This window comes from Egretta garzetta, unplaced genomic scaffold (assembly GCF_000687185.1).
Source record: "Egretta garzetta isolate BGI_Z169 unplaced genomic scaffold, ASM68718v1 scaffold166, whole genome shotgun sequence".
Lineage (NCBI taxonomy): Eukaryota > Metazoa > Chordata > Aves > Pelecaniformes > Ardeidae > Egretta > Egretta garzetta.
This window is the reverse complement of record NW_009260133.1, coordinates 539,612-559,880: the sequence shown is the minus strand read 5'-3', so window position 1 is coordinate 559,880 and position 20,269 is coordinate 539,612. Positions and strand designations below refer to the sequence as shown.

Sequence of the window (20,269 nt, the reverse complement as noted above, 5' to 3'; positions counted from 1 at the left end):
GCAACTTAAGAGCATTGTGCCAATGAAGGCAGCTGTCATTCAATGACCTCTCAGTCTCCAGTGCGAAGCGTTCCAGTGTGGGAGAGACTCTTAGTCAGCAGCTCACCGGCAAAATGCCAGATTTTTTTTTGCAAAGACTGCTAATGAAAGTGCTGGTCTTGCAAATGCTGTTCTACAGTTAAATAGGATGGGCTACTCTGAGGACATGCGAATGACTTAGACTTTCTAATGTCAAGTTTAGCCATGTTTGTAAAAGGAAGGGCCGGGAACTGTTGTTGAAACATTGAAACAACTACAATGCTTCTTTTAAGAGATGGTGAACACCAATAGGGTAGAGAGTACTGAAGCTGTAAGAAGTAACCCACTTGTTGGATTTTAATGGGTCTAACTGATTCAAAGCGATTTAAGTGCAATTATATTGTTTGCTCCAGTGAAATGCTGGGTAGTGCTGCTGCGTGAACCCCTTTCCTGCTTATAGAAATTACACCATTCCTTTCTGCATTCAAAAGTGTTTATGTTCCAGCAGCAACATGACTGTTTTTGAGGTATCTGGGATATTTCTATCTACAGTGCAATACAGTCTCTGGGCACACAGTACCACATTTACCTGTCTCCATCTATGTTACTGATTTTGAACTCTTTACAAATGGCAAGCTATCTACCTAGATCTACTCCTCTGAAGGTAAGGCCCAAAGTTAGAATCATGCCACTATCCGCTTTTCAGAGTGGTGATGTACTGTCTGGTTGCAGTGGGCATCTTTGCTGAAGCGCATGGTTAGCCAAATGCTTCCCAGATGATGCTGCACGTTGCACGATTTGTTGTGCTTTGTTTCCAGGAATAGCGTGCAGCCCAGCAGTCCTGGGGAGGAACTGACAGAAAACAAAGCTGTGCTGGTTTCTGCCCAGCACGTGGCTTAAAAATATGGAGATACAAAATCAGGATTTGGCAACTCAAATTATGGCAATTAGTCTCATTAAAAAAATGGTTCTAGTAATGAGCTTGACTTAATTGATTCATGTCGTCCTGACTCGTGTTTGATGCTTATGGCATTTTTTATGCTGTAAATCATTAGAATTGAAGTCTCACAATCAAACCTTGTTGTGAGATGGGGATCCGTCAGCCATCACACTGGAATTGTGAATTGTAGTCCCTAACACAGTTAATGAGTAGCCGTTTTCATCTAGGTAGGTGTGGGGTCAGGTCCGTAAATAGCATAGGCTGGCATAACTTCACTGAATTTAAAAGTTGTATGCTAAAGGCTCTCACAACTCCTCTGTTGAGCAACCAGAGTTTAGAGCTCAGTTAAAGGAAGGCACAGGTTTGTGGAAGGTGGGATCATAAACAGTGCATTGGGTAACACGTGCTTACAAAGAGTGCTGACCAGGGAGGACATTTGGATGGTGCCACTCAGGAAACAAGACTCTGTCACTGTATGTCAGTCTGTAGCTTCACTGGGAGCCACCCTGTCTGCTGAGCTCAGGGCATGTGGCCAGGAAAGCTTGAACCAGCTCCTAGCAGAAGGTCCTGACCAGTTTTTGATCCTGTTTTATACCGGTATGCACCAGCCTGCAATAGGCAGATGCAGTTGAAGAACCATGCACTACAGCACTCTTCAGTGGCAAGTGGTGGGCACAGGATTTCAAAATAGGATCCAGCTATAAGGAAATTGGACAGATAGACATCTCAGAGCGAGTCTGTGACACAAGGGGGAAACAGACTGGCTGCTCCGATACCTGAATTGCAGCATGAACAAAAATTTGTCACAGTTTTGCTCATTTGGCTTTCAGAGCTATATATATATATATATATATGTACATTTTTGCATCCTAGGGACAAAAAGAAGTGGGATTGTGCTTTTTTTCTGGGAATCATCAGGATTGCAATTTCAGTGCATGTGCTATCGCTACTGACTGTGGTTCATACCAGCATGTTTCTGCCTTTTCATATCTTTTTTTTTTTTTTTAATGAGGACTTTTTCCCCCCCCTCGTCCCCTATGAGCTTTGTGCTGAATGCAAATTTGGAGGCAGCTTGTTGCATTATGCATTCAGCTTTCAAAGCAGAAACTGTACGTCTGCAAAAAAATTTTGAAAATGTACCTTGAGGAGAGATGTATACTTGCAGGCAGATATTTCAAAGATTGTATTTTGGAAAAGGTCTTTGTTGGTTTAGTATATGTATATTGTTGCTCACTAATTTCTAGTTGATGTACTGGGAAAAGATGTATTTGATTACAAAGGATTAGACGTATAACCTTCTGCTGAAATGTGTCAGATACTAGAACTTCCATGGTTAACAAAAGCATTAAAGTTGTGTACAGAACCGTGATTCAAAACTGCCCTTCAGTGGAACAGAATTAGAGGCGTTTTTATAAAGGAAATGGCTGTCAAATTGTCTGTGATGAGTAATGTGATTATGAAATGGGGGTTAAATGTCTCCCCTTTATTGTTCCACTGACTAGTCAAGATTTTCCCCTTTCAAAGATGACCATTACTATTTTGATAAACTAGATTCTACCTATTTTTTCTCAAAAAATTAAAATACTATATTACTACTGACATCTGAGCAGTACAGAGAATTTAACTGGCAAATCATTTTTTACTTGTATTGCTATGGATAACCTTTCTCTTGTTATTTTAGATTTTAATTAAAGCCTTTATTTCAGAAAATTGTGCTCGTTACAGGATTTCAAAAAGCATTTGTGAAGCTTTTTTGTAACTGGGGCACCCCAAATTGCAAGAGCTACCAGATAAATCCTGTATTTTTCAGAGAAGCTCATGATTGAACAAACTGTATGCAGTTGATTATAAATTATGTTGTGATATCAGGTAAATATGGGTGTACTTTATAGGCAGTAGATGTCCATGTGCATATGGCAGGTGTTGCCTTGAGTGAATTGTGGGGGGCACCCTGTCATGCCTGATAGGAAGATTCCTGTGGTGTTGAAGGGATTGCTATGAGATTTTTAATACAAATGCAGTGTGATTACTTGTTCTCTTTTTTTCATTTCATGAAGTTGCTTATTCCACCCCCAAGTTGCAGTCTGAACACTGCTATACAAACTGTCTTTACCCGTTGCTAACTTTTCCTTCTGAGAATGGTGGGATTAATGACATCTATCAGGTCTGGTTCCATTGCTATTTCACTTGTAGACTTAAATGCAGAATGTCTTTAAATATGAACAAGCAGAACCGTTGAAAGTATCTGTGGTAGTGTTTTGTCAAAACCAGCCTCCCATAATCCCAGCTTTTCAGTATTTTTGCCTGTCTCTGTCTGTTTGCAATGTCTCTATTCATTATCCTAGGTGCCTACAAGTATATGTGCTCAATATCCATAGCCTTAAGTAATGCAACTGTTTCTCCCATCTACAGTTTGAAATTGTTTGGCCTTGTTGTTCTTGCCTTTGGAACTAATCAATGATACTGTCCTGAGGTGTCTTTAAGATCTAGGTGCACGCTCTGATGCTACTGTGTATTCTCATAATTCTGTTGGTCATAGTGTAGTTACATCTTTAAATGACTGCTAACACTGTTGATAATTCAGGATCTTAGTCAGGTGAAAAGTATCAGTACAGCATCAAACTGAGGAATAACGGGGCCTGTCTATGCTGAATTATACCTAGTGAGGCTCTGGCCTTTTCCTCCTTTTCATTTATTAGAATAAATTGGTTCTGTGCCATGTTCATTTTTAATACTTACTGAATATTTTGTGGAAATATTTTAATAGCTAAAGCCTGTATGAAATAAAGTTATACATTTTTTTTTTAATAGCAAGTACATTATAGAGTGAAAAATGAGAGAAAAGCTGGCATGCAAGTCCACAGCAAACTGTCTCATTTTTTCTCCCTGTCTGAACCCTCTTTGCCTCAGCTCCAACCTCCTTCGGCTCCGATCATCTCAAGTTAGCAGGACCGTTCCATTCCCATGCTCGTTGTAGGCCAAGTCCTTTGGCTTTTGGTCAGTTGCGTGCTTTCAGAGAGGATAGCAGATGTGGTCATTGCCATTAGAGGACAGCTAGGAGAACGTGAAAAGATGAGCTTGGTGGAAGATGTGCAGGATGGCTGTTCAGCATACAGCTGTTCCTGCAACTGTACAAGTTTCCTCTTCTCCCCACCTCAGTAGAAGCATGCTGCAGTGCTTGGTCCTAGGAAGATAAGGCTTTCAGAGCTATAAATACAGGCTGTGGGCAGCTGTGATACAGCACAACACCGAATATTTTAGTGAAGAGGGGGAGACAAATTACAGTATTTGTCCAGGCAGGAGGAATGCAGAAAGATAACTGGATACAATTCATGCAGTATAATTACACAGTAAAGTAACAGCAATGTAAAATGGGGAATGATTTTGTGAACGGAATGTGAAAATACAGGTTTAATGATGACCACATGCATGTTCCTGACAGAATATTTTTTTTTTTTCTGTTGCAAGGCAGCTTTTAAGTGAGAAATTCACTCCCCGCCTCTCTGCCCTGTTGAACCAGTGGACTCTCCCTCCCTGTTAACTCCTAGAATTTCTACAGCTCATTATCTATCTGCTGTTATCAGGATGCCATTAACTGTCTGATGACTTCTTTTGCTGTTTCAGGTAGAAGGCAGCACGCTGCAAGCAATACAGTTATAATAAAATCATGTTGTACTCAAAATGACCAATTAGGCTTTTTGGAATAGGATGCTCAAGAGCTTAATATATGCCAGAATGTTTTCTGTGTATATAATGTAAGCCCATTTCAGAGCAAGTCTAGCACTGGAAATAAGACATTTGCATTTTCCAATTGTGCCATTATGCACCCAGTTAATCTGGGATTATATCGGTAGTCCCATAAAACCAGCACTTACTTCAGATTTCAGGTAAATGTCTCAAATCATCAGATAACTTCCTGTAGTGTCAAGGATTTGCTAGTACCTTGCTCATGAGCTTGACTCTCCTGAGCTGGCTGGGGGATGGAGGAAACAGAAACGGGAAAGAAACGCTGGCACTAACTGCCAATGTGTATTCTCAGTGCTGAAGTTTTCAGGCATGGTTCTTGTAATTCAGTGTGATCTAACTTGTACTTACTGTCAGAAGTCCTCAAAGTTATTTTCCTCACCAGATCTGAGAGGACCATAATTGGCAAGGCCCACTTCTTGGTGTATTCCATGTATCTGAAGGAGACATAAGGGAGTTCTTTGATTATTCTGTATCAAAGAGAATTCACCCAATCCCTTGCATTTTAGTGCAGTACAGAGCAGAAAAGGGATAAAGGATTCCACAGTAGTTTTGCATAGAGGATCTACCTCTATGCAGCCCTGCTGAGAGGGACTTGGGGGCACTGGTGGATGAAAAGCTGGACATGAGCCAGCAATGTGCGCTGGCAGCCAAGAAGGCCAACCGTACTCTGGGCTGCATCAGAAGAAGTGTGGCCAGCAGGTCGAGGGAGGCAATTCTGCCCCTCTGCTCTGCTCTGGTGAGACCTCACCTGGAGCCCTGCATCCAGCTCTGGAGCCCTCAGCACAAGGACATGGAAGTGTTGGAGCGGGTGCAGAGGAGGGCTACTAAAATGATCCGAGGGCTGGAGCACCTCTCCTATGAGGACAGGCTGAGGGAATTGGGCTTGTTCAGCCTGGAGAAGAGAAGGCTGTGGGGAGACCTGATTGTGGCCTTTCAATACCTAAAGGGGGCCTATAGGAAAGATGGGGAAAATCTTTTTAGTAGGGCCAGCTGTGACAGGACAAGGGGTAATGGTTTTAAACTAAACCAGGGTAGGTTTAGACTGGATATAAGGAAGAAATTCTTTACAATGAGGGTGGTGAAACACTGGAACGGGTTGCCCAGAGAGGTGGTGGAGGCCTCATCCCTGGAAACCTTCAAGGCCAGGTTGGACGGGGCTGTGAGCAACCTGATCTAGTTAGCGGTGTCCCTGCTCCTGCAGGGGGGTTGGACTAGATGACCTCTAGGGGTCCCTTCCAACCCAAACCATTCTATGATTCTATATCTGTGTATGACAGAAAACATGCAGACTCATTGGTCCTCAGGATGCTTAAAAAATTATTTCCAGTAACAGAATATGCACAATTTATACTTTATTTGGGTTATACTACTCTTAATGTTTCTGCTTTATTGAAGAAATACTCAAACAAGGAATTTGTGAGCTTTTTAAGATGCACCTGTATCTTCCCATGCGATGATCATCTTAAATTTCACATGTCATTACAGAAAGGAAATTGTATATTATGCTTTTGCTTCTCTTTCATCAATTCTAGTAATTTTATATTTACCTCTGGTACTATTGATTGTTTTAAAATACAGTGTTTGTACAATACCCAACAGGGTAGTATTTTTCTTAATAACTAAAATATGGTGAATCTTTTTTTCTTACAGAAGTTTTGACGTTGGACTTCATCGCTTTCTGGTCAGGTAAGCCAATACTTACTTTGAATTGCAATTCTGTATTAAAAAGCATTTCTCTTATTATAAGTAGCGATGGCCATCTGAACTCAATACTACTTGGTATTTTCTATGGCAAGATTCTCTTTTTATCTTCTGTTTATATATATTAGTTTGAGAAACTTTAACTACTGGCTTGGATATCTGCCTGATGTCACTCTCTAAGGAACCTCTTCAGGTGTCCTTTAGGAAAATCTTGACTCAGGAAACTTCAGTGGCAGTATCCCACTCATTCCTGAGGAAACAGTAATTTTTCTTGTACTGAAGAAAAACTTTTAAAAAATTTTTTCCACTGGTAACTCAAAGTACCTTTATACCATTTAATAAGGGCTTGAATTTTATAGAAAATTGTGACTGTAGAGGGGAGTTGCATTTTCTCAATAGAAAACTTGATTGATTCGTTGCACAGGATGGGCTGTGTTCTGAAGATGAATAAGGGAAGTGGAATAATTGTGTGTTTTGTTTGCTGACATTTAGAGGAATGCAGTGATTAGAGCAGGGCGCTTCAACAAGAAAAGGGAGGTTAATGCATTTGAATGCTACACTAAGAAACTGATTTTGCTGTTTGGAGTTCTTTTGTGTGAGCAAAGTCACAGGTGTTCACTAAGAATGTGTTTGCATTAATTTTTAATAACATACCTATCACTATCTACTGATCTCTACAAAGAAGCGTGATGCATACCATGAAAGATGAAGTTTGCCATGGCCTTCAGGCCCTTAGAGCATTCATTCTATCAGTTATTTCATCCCAGTAAAATGTTGCAATATCCATCTGTGAAGAGCTTTACCTTGGAAGAATGAACTCAGTATGTGAGCCAGAGCATGCTGTTTGGGTCCCACCATGAGGATCAGGTGATGTTAGGCTTCCCTTGATTTGGCCTTGCTACCGAACTCATTATTTTAGGCTACTTTGTTATATATCCTGGATAAAGACTCTGTTAACCCTTCACACTCAAGAGTCCTGACCTTAATGCAGAGGTTTTAGACACTGATTCACAGGCTCCCAGAGCTCTGACAGGTTGATCGCTCCAGATTTGCTTTTTGCTCTTCTGGTCATTCACTTGAAGCAGGTATTTTCTAATGTTTTCAGAACCCTGCTAATTGCTGTTGACTGTAGCTAGTAAAAGATGTGTACCTCTCCAGACAGAATGATAAATGCCTAGAAACGTTTCTCTGCCTTAGCCTCAGCATCACTTGTAAGTCTTCTTTTCACTTTGTCCTCTGAAGTATCTAAGATCCCCATTTCAGATTCAGCTTCTTTAGATTATCAGTACTCTGGCTAAGTCAGGGAAAATTGATAATTTTTTGTCCAAGGTCTGGGTGCCAACTGGACAATAATACAAAGGGTATATCTTAAAGGGAAGAATACTGGATAGTATCATATTGAACACCGTGCTTTTGTGGTTTAAACTAAATACAAAAACCATGAAAGATATGAGATCACACAAAGCCTATGTCACAGGGAAAGTCAGGTTTTGTTTTAAGGTTGCACAGGCAAACCCCTGTCCTGACATCTCTTAACCTTTGAGCAATAGGCTTTGTAACCCTAGGGTTATTTTATGTATTTCTCTGCATGTCACACAACAGCTTTTAACACATAGCTCTCTTCACGAAAGCCATATTGTCAATATTGCTGAAGATACATGGATTATAGCGTGTAGATATAGTTTTTAGGCTACTGAATGTATTTAAGTTCTGGTATCAGTTCTACAAAATATATATATATTATATCTACAATATATTTACACACATCCATATTTTGACCAACAGATTGTTGTTTTTTTTTTTTTTTTAAATAATCATGTAAGTAATAGAAATCGTCATATTAATAAATGGTTTAAAAATATGCTACAGTTGTAAAGGGGATACAGTGCATAAGAAAGAGAATGCAGACAACTACTTAACTAAGAATAGACTCATGGTAAGTGTTTGATGTACTAAGTTTGAGCCCCTGGTAATGCTGTAATGCTTCTGCCACAAAATATGCTTTCACTTGCTTCATACAAAGAATGTAATGAGATATTGTTCTCTTATACCGCGTTGGTTCACATCCTGTGGAGATGCAGTGTTGGAGTTGCATGCTCATGCAATCCCTGGACCACAAATAGCTGTTGGATCTGAATGAGTTGAATGTTGTCTTTGACTGATGTGTCATTTTTTTTCAAAGCCATGTGTGGGTTCTATGCAGTGTGGTGGTTTAACCTTACACAGCTTTAATACTTCATTCTCGGTCTGTCACCTACCCCTGTTAACATCTTGGGGAACCATCAGATACTTTCTCTGTAACTGCACTGCTAAGGAGGAAATATTGTTCCTTTCTGGTTTAGCAGTATGAGTTTTGCTTGGGCTTCCTTAACTAAAAAAAAAATTTCTTTGCATAGTAGATGACTTTTAGACTGGAAACAGAGGACTTGGTGTTGTATCTCTACTGTTGGTCTGCCATGTGAACTTTAGAAAGTTATTGCCTTTGCTTTTGCCTATTTAGACAGTCTCTGCTCCCAAGAACTTGCAGATATTCTCCTTCTGTGTTCATATAGTATCTGCCATAAACGGTCCTCTTCACAGTTTGGGTTTCTATGTGTGAAATGCAAACGGCGGGGGGGGAACCAAACCCAAACAAAACCCAAACAGACTGGAGTTGCAGGAAGTGTTGAAAGTCTATGAATTGGGATTTGAAATGTTCAACAGATACTATATTGTTTTAAATACAAGGACACCACCCTGCAGTGGAACAAGGAACCCAGTATGATGCTTTCAAAAAACTAAAACCAGTCTCCGCTAAAAGAACAATCTGTGCCTATTTACTTATTAAAATGCTGATTGAAGGGACTAGGACTGCACATAGCCTGGCATACAGAGTCAATGGCTTGCCCGAGTGAAGCATGACACAGAGGATGACAGAATTACAGCTACACAGCTGCTTCTGTGTTCTTAGCAAAAAATGAATATAAAGCATTTTTTGTCCATTCATCTGGCTGTGTCTCGAACTATGCTTCTGATATGGTTTTTAGGATACCTCAGAAAGGTTTAAAAATCCGGTCTTTTAAAATTGATTTGTTATTGAGAAGTGTCTACTATACTGAAATGGCTAATTATGTGGCATTTACTGGCTTGGCCTAACTGGACTGTAGGACTAGATTTCTAATCACTTGCATGCTGAAATACGGTGGTGTCATGGAACTACTAGTTGTGAAATTAAAGTGCAATTGAGTACATCGGGGTCTGGGTCTTGAACATTTGTTAGCTACACCATAGTATTTGAACTGGGGATCCTGGAAATTCATGGGGGAAAGATCATTAACTTCATGATGAAAACTGAGTTTGATACTACCCATTAAAAATGTACTACCATAATTGGAAGGTCATTTACCCATTGTTTTCACACAATAATATAAAAGAAAGTATTTGTTACTTCTTTGAGGATCAGCCAAATTATTAATCAATGTTATTTAAATCACACAAGTACTATACAAACATAGTAATATCTATTTCATTGTGACTACAGGAAAAACAACCCTGTTTCTCCCAAATCTAAGCATTCTCAGAGTAGAGCAATGGGTGTATTTTCAGAGTTCAAAATGCATATAAGAGCAAGAGAGAAGCTGCCTGGTGCTGTTTGCTCACTGAAGCCATTTTATCCAGGCATTTCATCCAGTGCTGAGAGCAGGGCATTGGATGAAATAAAATTATGAACATAGGAGAATATGGAAAATATTTACTGTCCTAATGCCAAAGAGTGCTTCCTTTTAGGGCAACACTGATGAGAGCAGGAGAGAAGAATGACTGTTCCTGGAGGCATGATCCTTTTGAAAAATCTCCACGCTTTCAGCACTGCCGTGCCTTTGAAAAAGTGTGAATCATACTCATTCCAGTACAGATCTGGCTTTGAAAAGAGCTGCAGGACCACGCACCCCCAGTGTCTCCCAAAGGTGTCCATCTGTTAGCAGTGCTCACAGCTCACCCCATGGTTTGCAATGGCTTTAGCTTGTTTAGAGTTGCAGGTTATTTAGGTTTAGCTTATTACCTGGTCCAAATGTTCTCCAAATACTTGAAAATCCTCTCAATTTCTAGTTTTCTCAGGTGAAGCAAGGCATAATTTAGCTCTGGGATCAAAATTTAGTATGTGTTGCTACCTCTATAGATTTTTAGTTAGGAACAGGGCACCTCCATGTAAGGGCAGAATGGTTCCATGGCGAAAGAGAATTTTATATGTAGCCTGTGTGTCTATGGGAGACCCACTAAACCAGCAATACTCTCTTCTTTAGTGTGACCTGGTATGTCTGTGACAATTTTATGTCTCTGTCTCATTTTTCTCCCTCGGATCAGTGCTGACACAAAAGTGCTGCATTGATTAAGTGGCTATATATTTGGATGAAGCAAAACGATTTGTATCTATCTGTAATCGTCGAAGTAACGTACAGGGTAAAACCTCTTTATGGTTCTAAATAAGGTACACTCATGAAAGAAGGTAAGGAAAAGCCTGTTCATCAGTTGGCTCAATTCCTGTTTTCTTTCTCTAGAATTCCATAGGATCTCACTATACTCTCTCCATACTACCCAAGAGAGTAACAGAATAATGAAACAAACCTCATAACTGGTTTGTTAAGTAAATTTTTTAAAAGTTCATGTTTTTTTTCCTTGTTACTCTTCTTTGTTCAGAAAGTTATCACTGAGATCACTTCCTGTGAGGTCAAACTTTTCCTAAAGTGCAGACCCAAGAGACCTCACAACTCTATATTGAGATGGTGAGAAGTTGCTATCTAAGTGTAACCTCTGTGGGAAGTGTAGACTCACTGAAAAGCTCAACAATATTTAAGCCATCCTAAACTGAAGAAATCTATTCCCCTGCTTAAAAACCCGAAGCAATTCTTGCTATCACTGTTTCTATTAAAAAAAAAAACCAAAACCCACAACCAAAAAATGCCCACAAACACCCAAAAAACCAACCTAACAAAAAAACCAACCAACCAAAAAAAACCTATCAGCAACAGAACCCCACACTTCTGAGCCTTCCCCTTCTCTCTAATGTACCCAGGTCTTAGAAAGTCGACATCTGATGCAACAGTTCCTTTCACTTTGTATTACATCCCTCCTCTGACTCCAGTAGGTAAGATCAGAGGTGATTCTGGGCTCCAGCGGCAAGACACAGATTCCCTGCTGGTGCCCACATGGGATGGAGTGTAAAGCATGGCCCTCTTTTGGGAGCCAAACACCAGTGTTCATGCTATGCAGTCTTTCTGCTGCTGCTTTGATTGTGGCTGTCCATAAAATACTACTGATGTTCTAATATATTGTAGCTGGGCTAGGCAGCACACTATTAAAGAGATTCCACTTTTCTTGCAACAGGTATTTGTTGATTGATAGAGGTATTTGGATAACAACCCCTGCCTTTGAAATCACTAGGTGTAAAGTTCCACAAGGATGCATCCTTTCTCCTCCATGCTGTCAAGAAGTTTGGCTTTTTGGTTCACTCTGTCCTGGTCACCTAGTCACCATTGCTGCATGCACAACAATCATAGAGTAGTCTGGGCTGGAAGGGACATTTAGAGGTCATCTAGTCCAACCCCACCTGCAATGAGCAGGGACATCTCCAGCTGGATCAGGTTGCTCAGAGCCCCATCCAACCTGACCTTGAATGTTTCCAGGGATGGGGCATCTACCACCTCACTGGGCAACCTGTTCCCATGTTTCACCACCCTCACTGTAAAAAATTTCTTCCTTATATCCAGTCTAAATCTACCCTGTTTTAGTTTAAAACCATTACCCCTTGTCCTATCGCAACAGACCCTAATAAAAAGTTTATCCCTATCTTTCTTATAAGCCCCCTTTAAGTACTGAAAGGCTGCAATCAGGTCTCCCCGCAGCCTTCTCTTCTCCAGGCTGAACAACCCCAACTCTCACAACTGTCTTCTGGAGCAAACCAAATAATTTCCTCAAGAACAAAAATCTGAGTGTGGTTCTGGGAATCGTTCATGCCACAGACCCTTTCCATAGGTGGTGGGGATACAAATACATAAGCGTTGTCGTCTTGCACCCTATGCAGTGCCCTGGTATTTCCCCAGTAGCTTTTACCCTCAGGACCCACCTTCTTTTTTTCAGGCCGTGCTTTTAATCAGTGTGTAACATTAGTCTTTTGCCATAAAAATGGCCACAGTGCTGCCCTCACCTTCCTTCAGACACCTTGAGAAAAACATGGTGCCCTAAGGGGCAATTTCTACGTTTTGTGGATTTGGCTGATCTATTCCAAATTAGGTTAATCCTAACCAATTTTGCCAGATCTTTGTACGGCTTTGCCTGGGAGTTCTGGATGGCTGGTTGGAGCAGATGTGTTTGACTTCTACATGCAGGCTGTGTGTCTATGGGAGACTCACTAAACAAGCAATACTCTCCTCTTTAGTGTTACCTGCACTATGTCTGTGACAATTTGATGTCTCTCTCTCATTCTTCTCCCTTGGATCAGTGCTGGCACAGAGGTGCTGTACTGATTAAGCAGCAATGTATCTGGATGAAGGAAAACAATTTGTATCTGTCTGTAATCATCAAAGTAACATACAGGGTAAAAACTGCCAAAGATGCGAGTGATGCACTGCATCATTCCGCTTAAATCTACTGATACACTTCCTGGGGAAGGATCCAGTGATGCTGGTACTTAGTTTGTCGTGTCCAGATGGAGCCATGGGGTGTAGGATACATGCAACTGATGTACTTGCATTCTCTTTTGGGTCCTTTCTGCTTCCAGTCCCCAGCCTTTAAACCAAGCGAGGACTAGTAGGGCACAGGGCTCTACTAAGTATTCACCAGGCTTAACTCCCTTGGATTACTGTGTGATTCGGGAGCAGCACAGATGAAGCCAGTGGAAGCAGTGTTTTCAGTCAAGGGTGTCCAGCTCTGGAACAAGCTTCTAGAACAGACTAGCACAGAAACAGGCTGTTTCAAAGTTAGTATTAAAAAACATCCTTTTTGACAAAAAAGCCCCGCTGTAACAATGCCTCCTTAGCCAGGGAGCCAAGAAGAACAGAAGGTGATTCTTGACATCTTCTCTGCATCTTGTGATGTAGATATGACATGCTGGAGACAGCCCTTCTGGAGAACTATTTGAGCTTTTGTGATTAATATAGCACATTGAAATCCCAAGCGAGTAGTCTTGTTGCTAATAAAAGCAATTGTAGTAATCGCTAGATGTGATTGAATGGCTCTGTGTCTAATTTATAACTAGTTTTAAGGTTAAAGTGTTTATTTTATTACCATGAGCAGGTAGTGGTATTAGCTTAAGAATTATTTCTTGTTTTAATTTACTTTCAATATGGGGCCTTAGGGTTTCTGCAAAAATCGGTTTAAAGTTCTAAAATACAGGAGAGAACAGCAGTCAATCTGTCTGTAGAGACCCCTGCGTGGAGGACCTGAAAGATATAGCTCTTTTTATAAAACACTCCAGTTATGTCCAGTTGCATCCCAGGCTCCTGTGAGTTCTGCTTTCAGACGTGCTGGAAATTTTGCAATGTTTGCTGGTGTTGGCAATTTTTGAAGGGGTCAGCACTCGTCTAATTGTGTTGCGCTTGAAAGAAGTGATAACACTGAAGTGATATTAGAAAAAAAGAAAAAAAAAAATCAAACTAGCTGGTGCTTGGAAGCTTCTAAAATGTTCCCAACTAGAAGATCCAGCCTTGCTGCTGTTCAAAGTCATAGCTGAAGTCCTGTGGGCTGCGGTGGGAGGCTCTATAAATGTTCTGCTGTGCGTGTACTGGGTGTAAGTATGAACTGTCCAAGTGTCCACAATGTATGAAATCATTTGGGGTGTCTTGCTTTGAGTAAGATAGTGTCCAAAAAAACTTGTTTGTCTTAAAAAAAAAAAAAACAAAAAACCAAAAAAAAACCCCAAAAAACTTAATCAGGCAGTAATGAAGAATGATGCTAAATTGTTTCAGAACAACTGAACAAGAACAAGGCCAGGTTGGACGGGGCTCTGAGCAACCTGATCTAGTTAGCAGTGTCCCTGCTCACTGCAGGGGGGTTGGACTAGATGACCTCTAGGGGTCCTTTCCAACCCAAAGCATTCTGTGATTCTATGAACTGCAGTCTCTCAAACACCTTCTCAGATTTAAACCTGGTGGTTTTTTGTTTTTTGTTTTTTTGTAGAGCAAACAATCTGTTGTTACATAATGAGTTAGTATTGAGCATGTTGCAAAAATAAGGCTAGGTTTTGTATAAACAAAACCGAATCTTTATGTAAATGTTATGTAAATGTGACATTTAACTTAAACTGTTGGAGTGGGGAAGTCGGGATTAACAAGGTACAGATCTCATCATGTTTATGTGTTGCAACTGTGAATTAAAACAGTTTGTTATTTTTCTTGCAGGATGTTTGAGTTACTAGCTATGAGCAAGAAATACGCCGTTTGTGGAACGTGAAGTATTTTGAGATTCAGTTCAGGCCTCTTTTAAATAATTTTACTGAGTAGTTTAATGGAGCTGGATCAAAGGTTGTAATTCAGTATAATAGAAGAAAGTATGTGCCCAGCAGTCTTGAGCCACCTGAGATTGTGAGGACTCTGAATTTATTCTTTGTGAAGTCCAGGAAATTATATCACGGGAATATTTTTGTCCCTGACTGACTATAAGGGCCAGAATTTGGCTGGAGTTTACATCTGATTTCTGATTGAGGGACTTTGCGGCTTTTATAACTGAAGCAACCTGTATTTGAGAGTCACAAAACTGAATATATATAGCCATGTTATATAAAAAATATTATTTATGTAATACTTCCAGTTCCACCAAGCACTTGTAGTTAAAGCTAAACATGTGTAAAGGTTTCATATGACCTAGAGTACAGATTTAGAGATTTCTGCTTAAATTTGCTCTCTTTTTGATTAATTATTTTGTCATTCTCACTTTTAATGTTATGGGATTTTTGGTCAAACTGTTGGAGTGGGGAAGTCGGGATTAACAAGGTACAGATCTCATCATGTTTATGTGTTGCAACTGTGAATTAAAACAGTTTGTTATTTTTCTTGCAGGATGTTTGAGTTACTAGCTACGAGCAAGAAATACGCCGTTTGTGGAACGTGAAGTATTTTGAGATTCAGTTCAGGCCTCTTTTAAATAATTTTACTGAGTAGTTTAATGGAGCTGGATCAAAGGTTGTAATTCAGTATAATAGAAGAAAGTATGTGCCCAGCAGTCTTGAGCCACCTGAGATTGTGAGGACTCTGAATTTATTCTTTGTGAAGTCCAGGAAATTATATCACGGGAATATTTTTGTCCCTGACTGACTATAAGGGCCAGAATTTGGCTGGAGTTTACATCTGATTTCTGATTGAGGGACTTTGCGGCTTTTATAACTGAAGCAACCTGTATTTGAGAGTCACAAAACTGAATATATATAGCCATGTTATATAAAAAATATTATTTATGTAATACTTCCAGTTCCACCAAGCACTTGTAGTTAAAGCTAAACATGTGTAAAGGTTTCATATGACCTAGAGTACAGATTTAGAGATTTCTGCTTAAATTTGCTCTCTTTTTGATTAATTATTTTGTCATTCTCACTTTTAATGTTATGGGATTTTTGGTCGGTTGGGTTTTTTTTTTTTATTTTTTCTTCCAGGTGTTGTGGGTCTGTATTTGTACCTTGGTGTGCTAAGAGACACGATTACAACTTCCAAATAGTAGGATGCGGTTGGTATAAACTTCCATCTCAAGGTTGTTTAATGTTGTATGTTTTAGATGTGTTTCAGAAAGCCATGTGCTGTTGTTGTGGGATGGCATATTGGAATTGTTAAGGTATAGACCAGCGCCAGGAAAAAAACACGTGGGGAAAAAAAAAAAAAGGATGAAAAGAGCATTTTTTTCTACTCCCAGCTTCTGGTAAATTAGCCGCGGGGGGCGCCGCCACCGGGCCCGGCTACACCCGGCCGGGCCTGGCGGCGGTTTGTCTGTCTGCGCTTTACTTGTGTCCAGCTCGGCCTGGGCATGGATGAAGCCCCACGTGTTTAAGCCATGCTCTTGCCGAAATGCCTTTCGTTGCCTGGCCAACGTCCATCGGGCTGCCGTTATGTTTTTTTGGAAGACAGTCCCGCTCTAGGAAACGTGCATCCTAGAAGGTGCAATCTATTACACAACCCCCCTCTGCTTTTGCACCTTCTCCTCCTGAAAGTACCTGCTCAGGCAGTAGGTCCTTGGCCCAACACATGGGGTTCGAGGAGCAGCTGCACAGAATAAACTCTCTGGGCTGACACAGTGGAATACAGAATGACTCCCGTGGGCAGGAGAGCTTGCGGGCGTTTCTCTTCCTCAGCGACTTTATTGTGCAGAGCGTTCTGGGGACGGAAGTGTTCTGAATCCTCTGCTGAAGATTAGGGCTCTTCGGCCCATCTTTGCACTCAGGTCTGCTTGCTTGGCTTTGCCTGGGTCCAAAGTGGTTTTGAGGTGGCTGCGATACAGCGTGACAAAACAATACCCCCTTACCTTCAACCTAGAGTCATAAGTTACAAAGTTTTCCCGACTCATCACGTCCGGATAGCACATTATCAGGTGTGTTACTGAAGTAGGTAGCACTAGTGCTTATTTTATGGCTGTGCGGTAGCATGCAGCAGTATCAACCAGCTCGATACCCCAGTAACCTGTGTGGTTGTTCATATGCAGTCTGCTTTCAGTCCTTGTCCCCCCAAGCTCCGATACTTGGTTCTAGGTTCTCTGAGTAGCCCAGAAGAGTTTATAGAGTCAAGGAGGTCTGTGAGTTTGAACATCTGCCCTAGAGAAAGGTGCAAAGAGTGGGCATGAGAAACAAATCTAAAAAAGAGGAGGAAAGGATGAAGGCAGGATAACTCCTATCTAGATAGCCACAGATCAGGTGATTTGAGGGTTTTGGTGTGGAGGTGAAAAACTTTGAGACACCTGAGTGGCAGCGTTAGACCTCGATATCTGCGTATCTGTCTGCAGCAGTATTGATTTTGGTAGCAAAGCCTGAGTAGAAGACTGGACTGCAGTTATTTACAGCACTGACAGCAACATTTCCACATTTAGAGCTGTAAGCAGGATACCTGGGTGAAGGTAGAGTATGCTGTTAAAAAGTGCTGCCTACGTGGGGTGTTTCAGTGAATGTCAAGCTGAATAAGACACCGCATTGAAAGCCATGTTCTCTCTGGATTGGTGCCAAAGTGGCGTGTGGAATTGCTGAGCACAGATCACAGGCCACTGGTGTCACGGAAGGCTCTGGGATCTGTCTGCGGACATGGATGTTGCTCTGGCTGACGGGTGGTACTGCCACGTAAAGTGCAACCCTAGATTCACTGTGGACTGTGGGAATTAAGTGAGATCCGAATTTCACCCTAAAGATCTCCATGGTTTTTCTTTTCATAGATGAAGCAGGATAATGATCATCCTTTGTAAAATGCTTTGAGATCTATGGATTAAGAATGCTGTATAAGAGCTCAACATTGATATTTAGTATAAGCTCTTTACGTAACACCAAGAACAGATGATAAAACAGGACAGGAAGTAACTATTGGATTTGGAATCATTCTATCACAGATATAAATTTAGGGTTAAAAAAAAAAAAAGGAAATAATGTGATTTTTTGCAGTCTGTATGTGCTCTTAATTGCATTTACGTGGGTGGTTTATAAATGCAAATAGGGAACTGTAGTAAAAAGTGATCTTTTAAGCAGCTAAGATAGTTTATACATGCTTTATTGATTCTCTGTCAGTTCACATCTTTGCAAATATATGTTGTTTATGATACGCAGTTTAAGGGGAAACACACTTTCCCTAGCTCCTAAAGAAATTACGCCCTGTGAATCAAAAAATCTCATGTGGACTTCCATCTTAAAGGCCACAAATCAATAATTGGGTAGAACTCATATTTTTGAAGGCATGGGGGGGGTCAAACCCTTCAGGCTTCTATTTATCTTACTGTTTGAAATAAGAGAGTAAAGTAACATGCTGTAGGCTTCCTAGCACATCTCAAAAATGTAATTGCAGTACCCCCATGCAGTGCTGAAGAACAAGCTAAGGTCATGGCAACCAAAGGATAATACTTTTTATCAGCTGTCATACAGTTCTTGTTTGCTTTCTCCTGGAGAAGATTTAGCATTTTCTTGCACGCAACATAGCTGGACGCTTGAAAAGTAACTCCATTTTCCAGCCAGCCTTTCCTGTTCTGTTCTGTGTGAATAGCAAGATGCAGTTTGCTTGCCTGAGTTACGTGATGCTACCTCATACTTTAAAAGCATTAAATAAAGCAGAATTCCACCTTGACTGATGTAAAAGGAATCAGGATGTATAAGTAGTAAGTATTGCTTTGCTATTTTTTGTGAATACTGATATTATGTAACAAATGTTATCTCCTCTAGTAAGGATAATGGCGTTCCATGTGCTAGTGCTTTTCAGAGACAGTTCTGGTAGATTTAGAGATTATTGCAAAATGTATCTAGTGTTTTGGTACAGTGAATTGCTTTTCAAATCTGGATTAGACTATTGCTCTGGAAGTATTAAATATTAGACATTTACAACTTGCTAGTGAGGCAGAGTAGTTTTAAATACTGACCTTAATTTTTTGACCAGTGGTAGGGAGCTAACATTAGGATGTAAACTTCAGTAGTGTTTTTCTTTGAGTTCTGCCAAACTCAAATATATATATGCATATATATATATTTTTAAACATATATAAAATATCTTTTCTGGATGGATGGAAAAAGGGAACCAAAACAGGCAGTGAGTTGCTCGGGTAAATTTTCTCATTTGAATGCCCTCAGAGTGTAGCAGCAACTTGGGAGCAAATCTTGTTCAAGAGTAATCTAAGTAGAGGTGATCCTGCCATGGAGGAGAGATTAGCTGACCTCTGCAGGATTCACAGATTGTCGAAAAGAATAGTAAATGTGTTCACTGATTGAAATTTTTTCAAACACACAGCAACAGTGAAATTCAGAAGTTTGCCTGTAGGGTGGTAGACATGCTGATCATGTTCAAGCTGCACAACAGTTCAAGGACACTTTTTGGCTAGGACGCAGCAGGAAAAATGTAGCTCCTTAGAAAAATATGTCTGTCTCGGCCTCTGTATGCTACTTAAATAGACTGTACTGTACTACTTGAGTCACCATCTTTCAAGGTATTTAAAAGACGTGTAGACATGGCGCTTAGGGACATGGTTTAGTGGTGGACTTCATAGCATTAGGTTAACGGTTGGACTTGATGATCTTAAGGGTCTTTTCCAACCTCAATGATTCTATGATTCTACTCATCACCTTGTACTGAAATCCGTGCTGCAGGACTGCTGTCAGTATTGGAGTTCGCTACCTTGGGTTTATTTGTGCTTTTTTGCTGCATGATGACTATGGGCACAGGCCCCGAGGCCTCTTAACTGAATGGAATCGATATCCAAATACCAGAATACTTCCAGACTTTCCTGCTCTGGGGACTTTGTATAGAACTTCTTGGCTTTCAAGTGCGAGTCTGGAGGCTTCCCTGTACTAGTGGTGTCACAGAGGTACTTGTCATTCCTCCCCCAAGCAATAAGAAGCCTAGCTAAAATAAAGTTTCCAGGAAATCAAAATAGAAGTGACCTGATTTAGATCACATTTTTGCTGAAAAGTGCTGTTGTACAGAACTAATCTTTCATTTAGGGTGATGACTCAAGATAAGAGGAACTTCTTTTGCATTAGAAGTAAATGATTAAAGCTGCAGCTGTTGAAATGGATAGAGCTTGAGGGCAGCCTTTGGTGGCCAGTTAGTTTTAGCTGACAGCCAAGCAAGAGCTTTTACTTATCAGTGAGACACCTGCAATTTTATCATTGGTCTCAAGGCAAGAGATCATCTTCTACTGAAAATAAATTACAGATGAAATATTAGGAAA

At 40.5% G+C, this 20,269-nt stretch overlaps 1 protein-coding gene across 1 annotated transcript in view; it reads left to right on the top strand.

The window, feature by feature from the left end:
* HHAT (hedgehog acyltransferase) overlaps nt 1–20,269 on the top strand; it is a 163,250-nt gene that overhangs the window by 31,856 nt on the left and 111,125 nt on the right. The window contains exon 8 of the mRNA XM_009641564.2: nt 6,356–6,391. Within this exon, the coding sequence (XP_009639859.1) occupies nt 6,356–6,391 (36 nt within the window). The remainder of the gene's footprint in view (nt 1–6,355; nt 6,392–20,269) is intronic.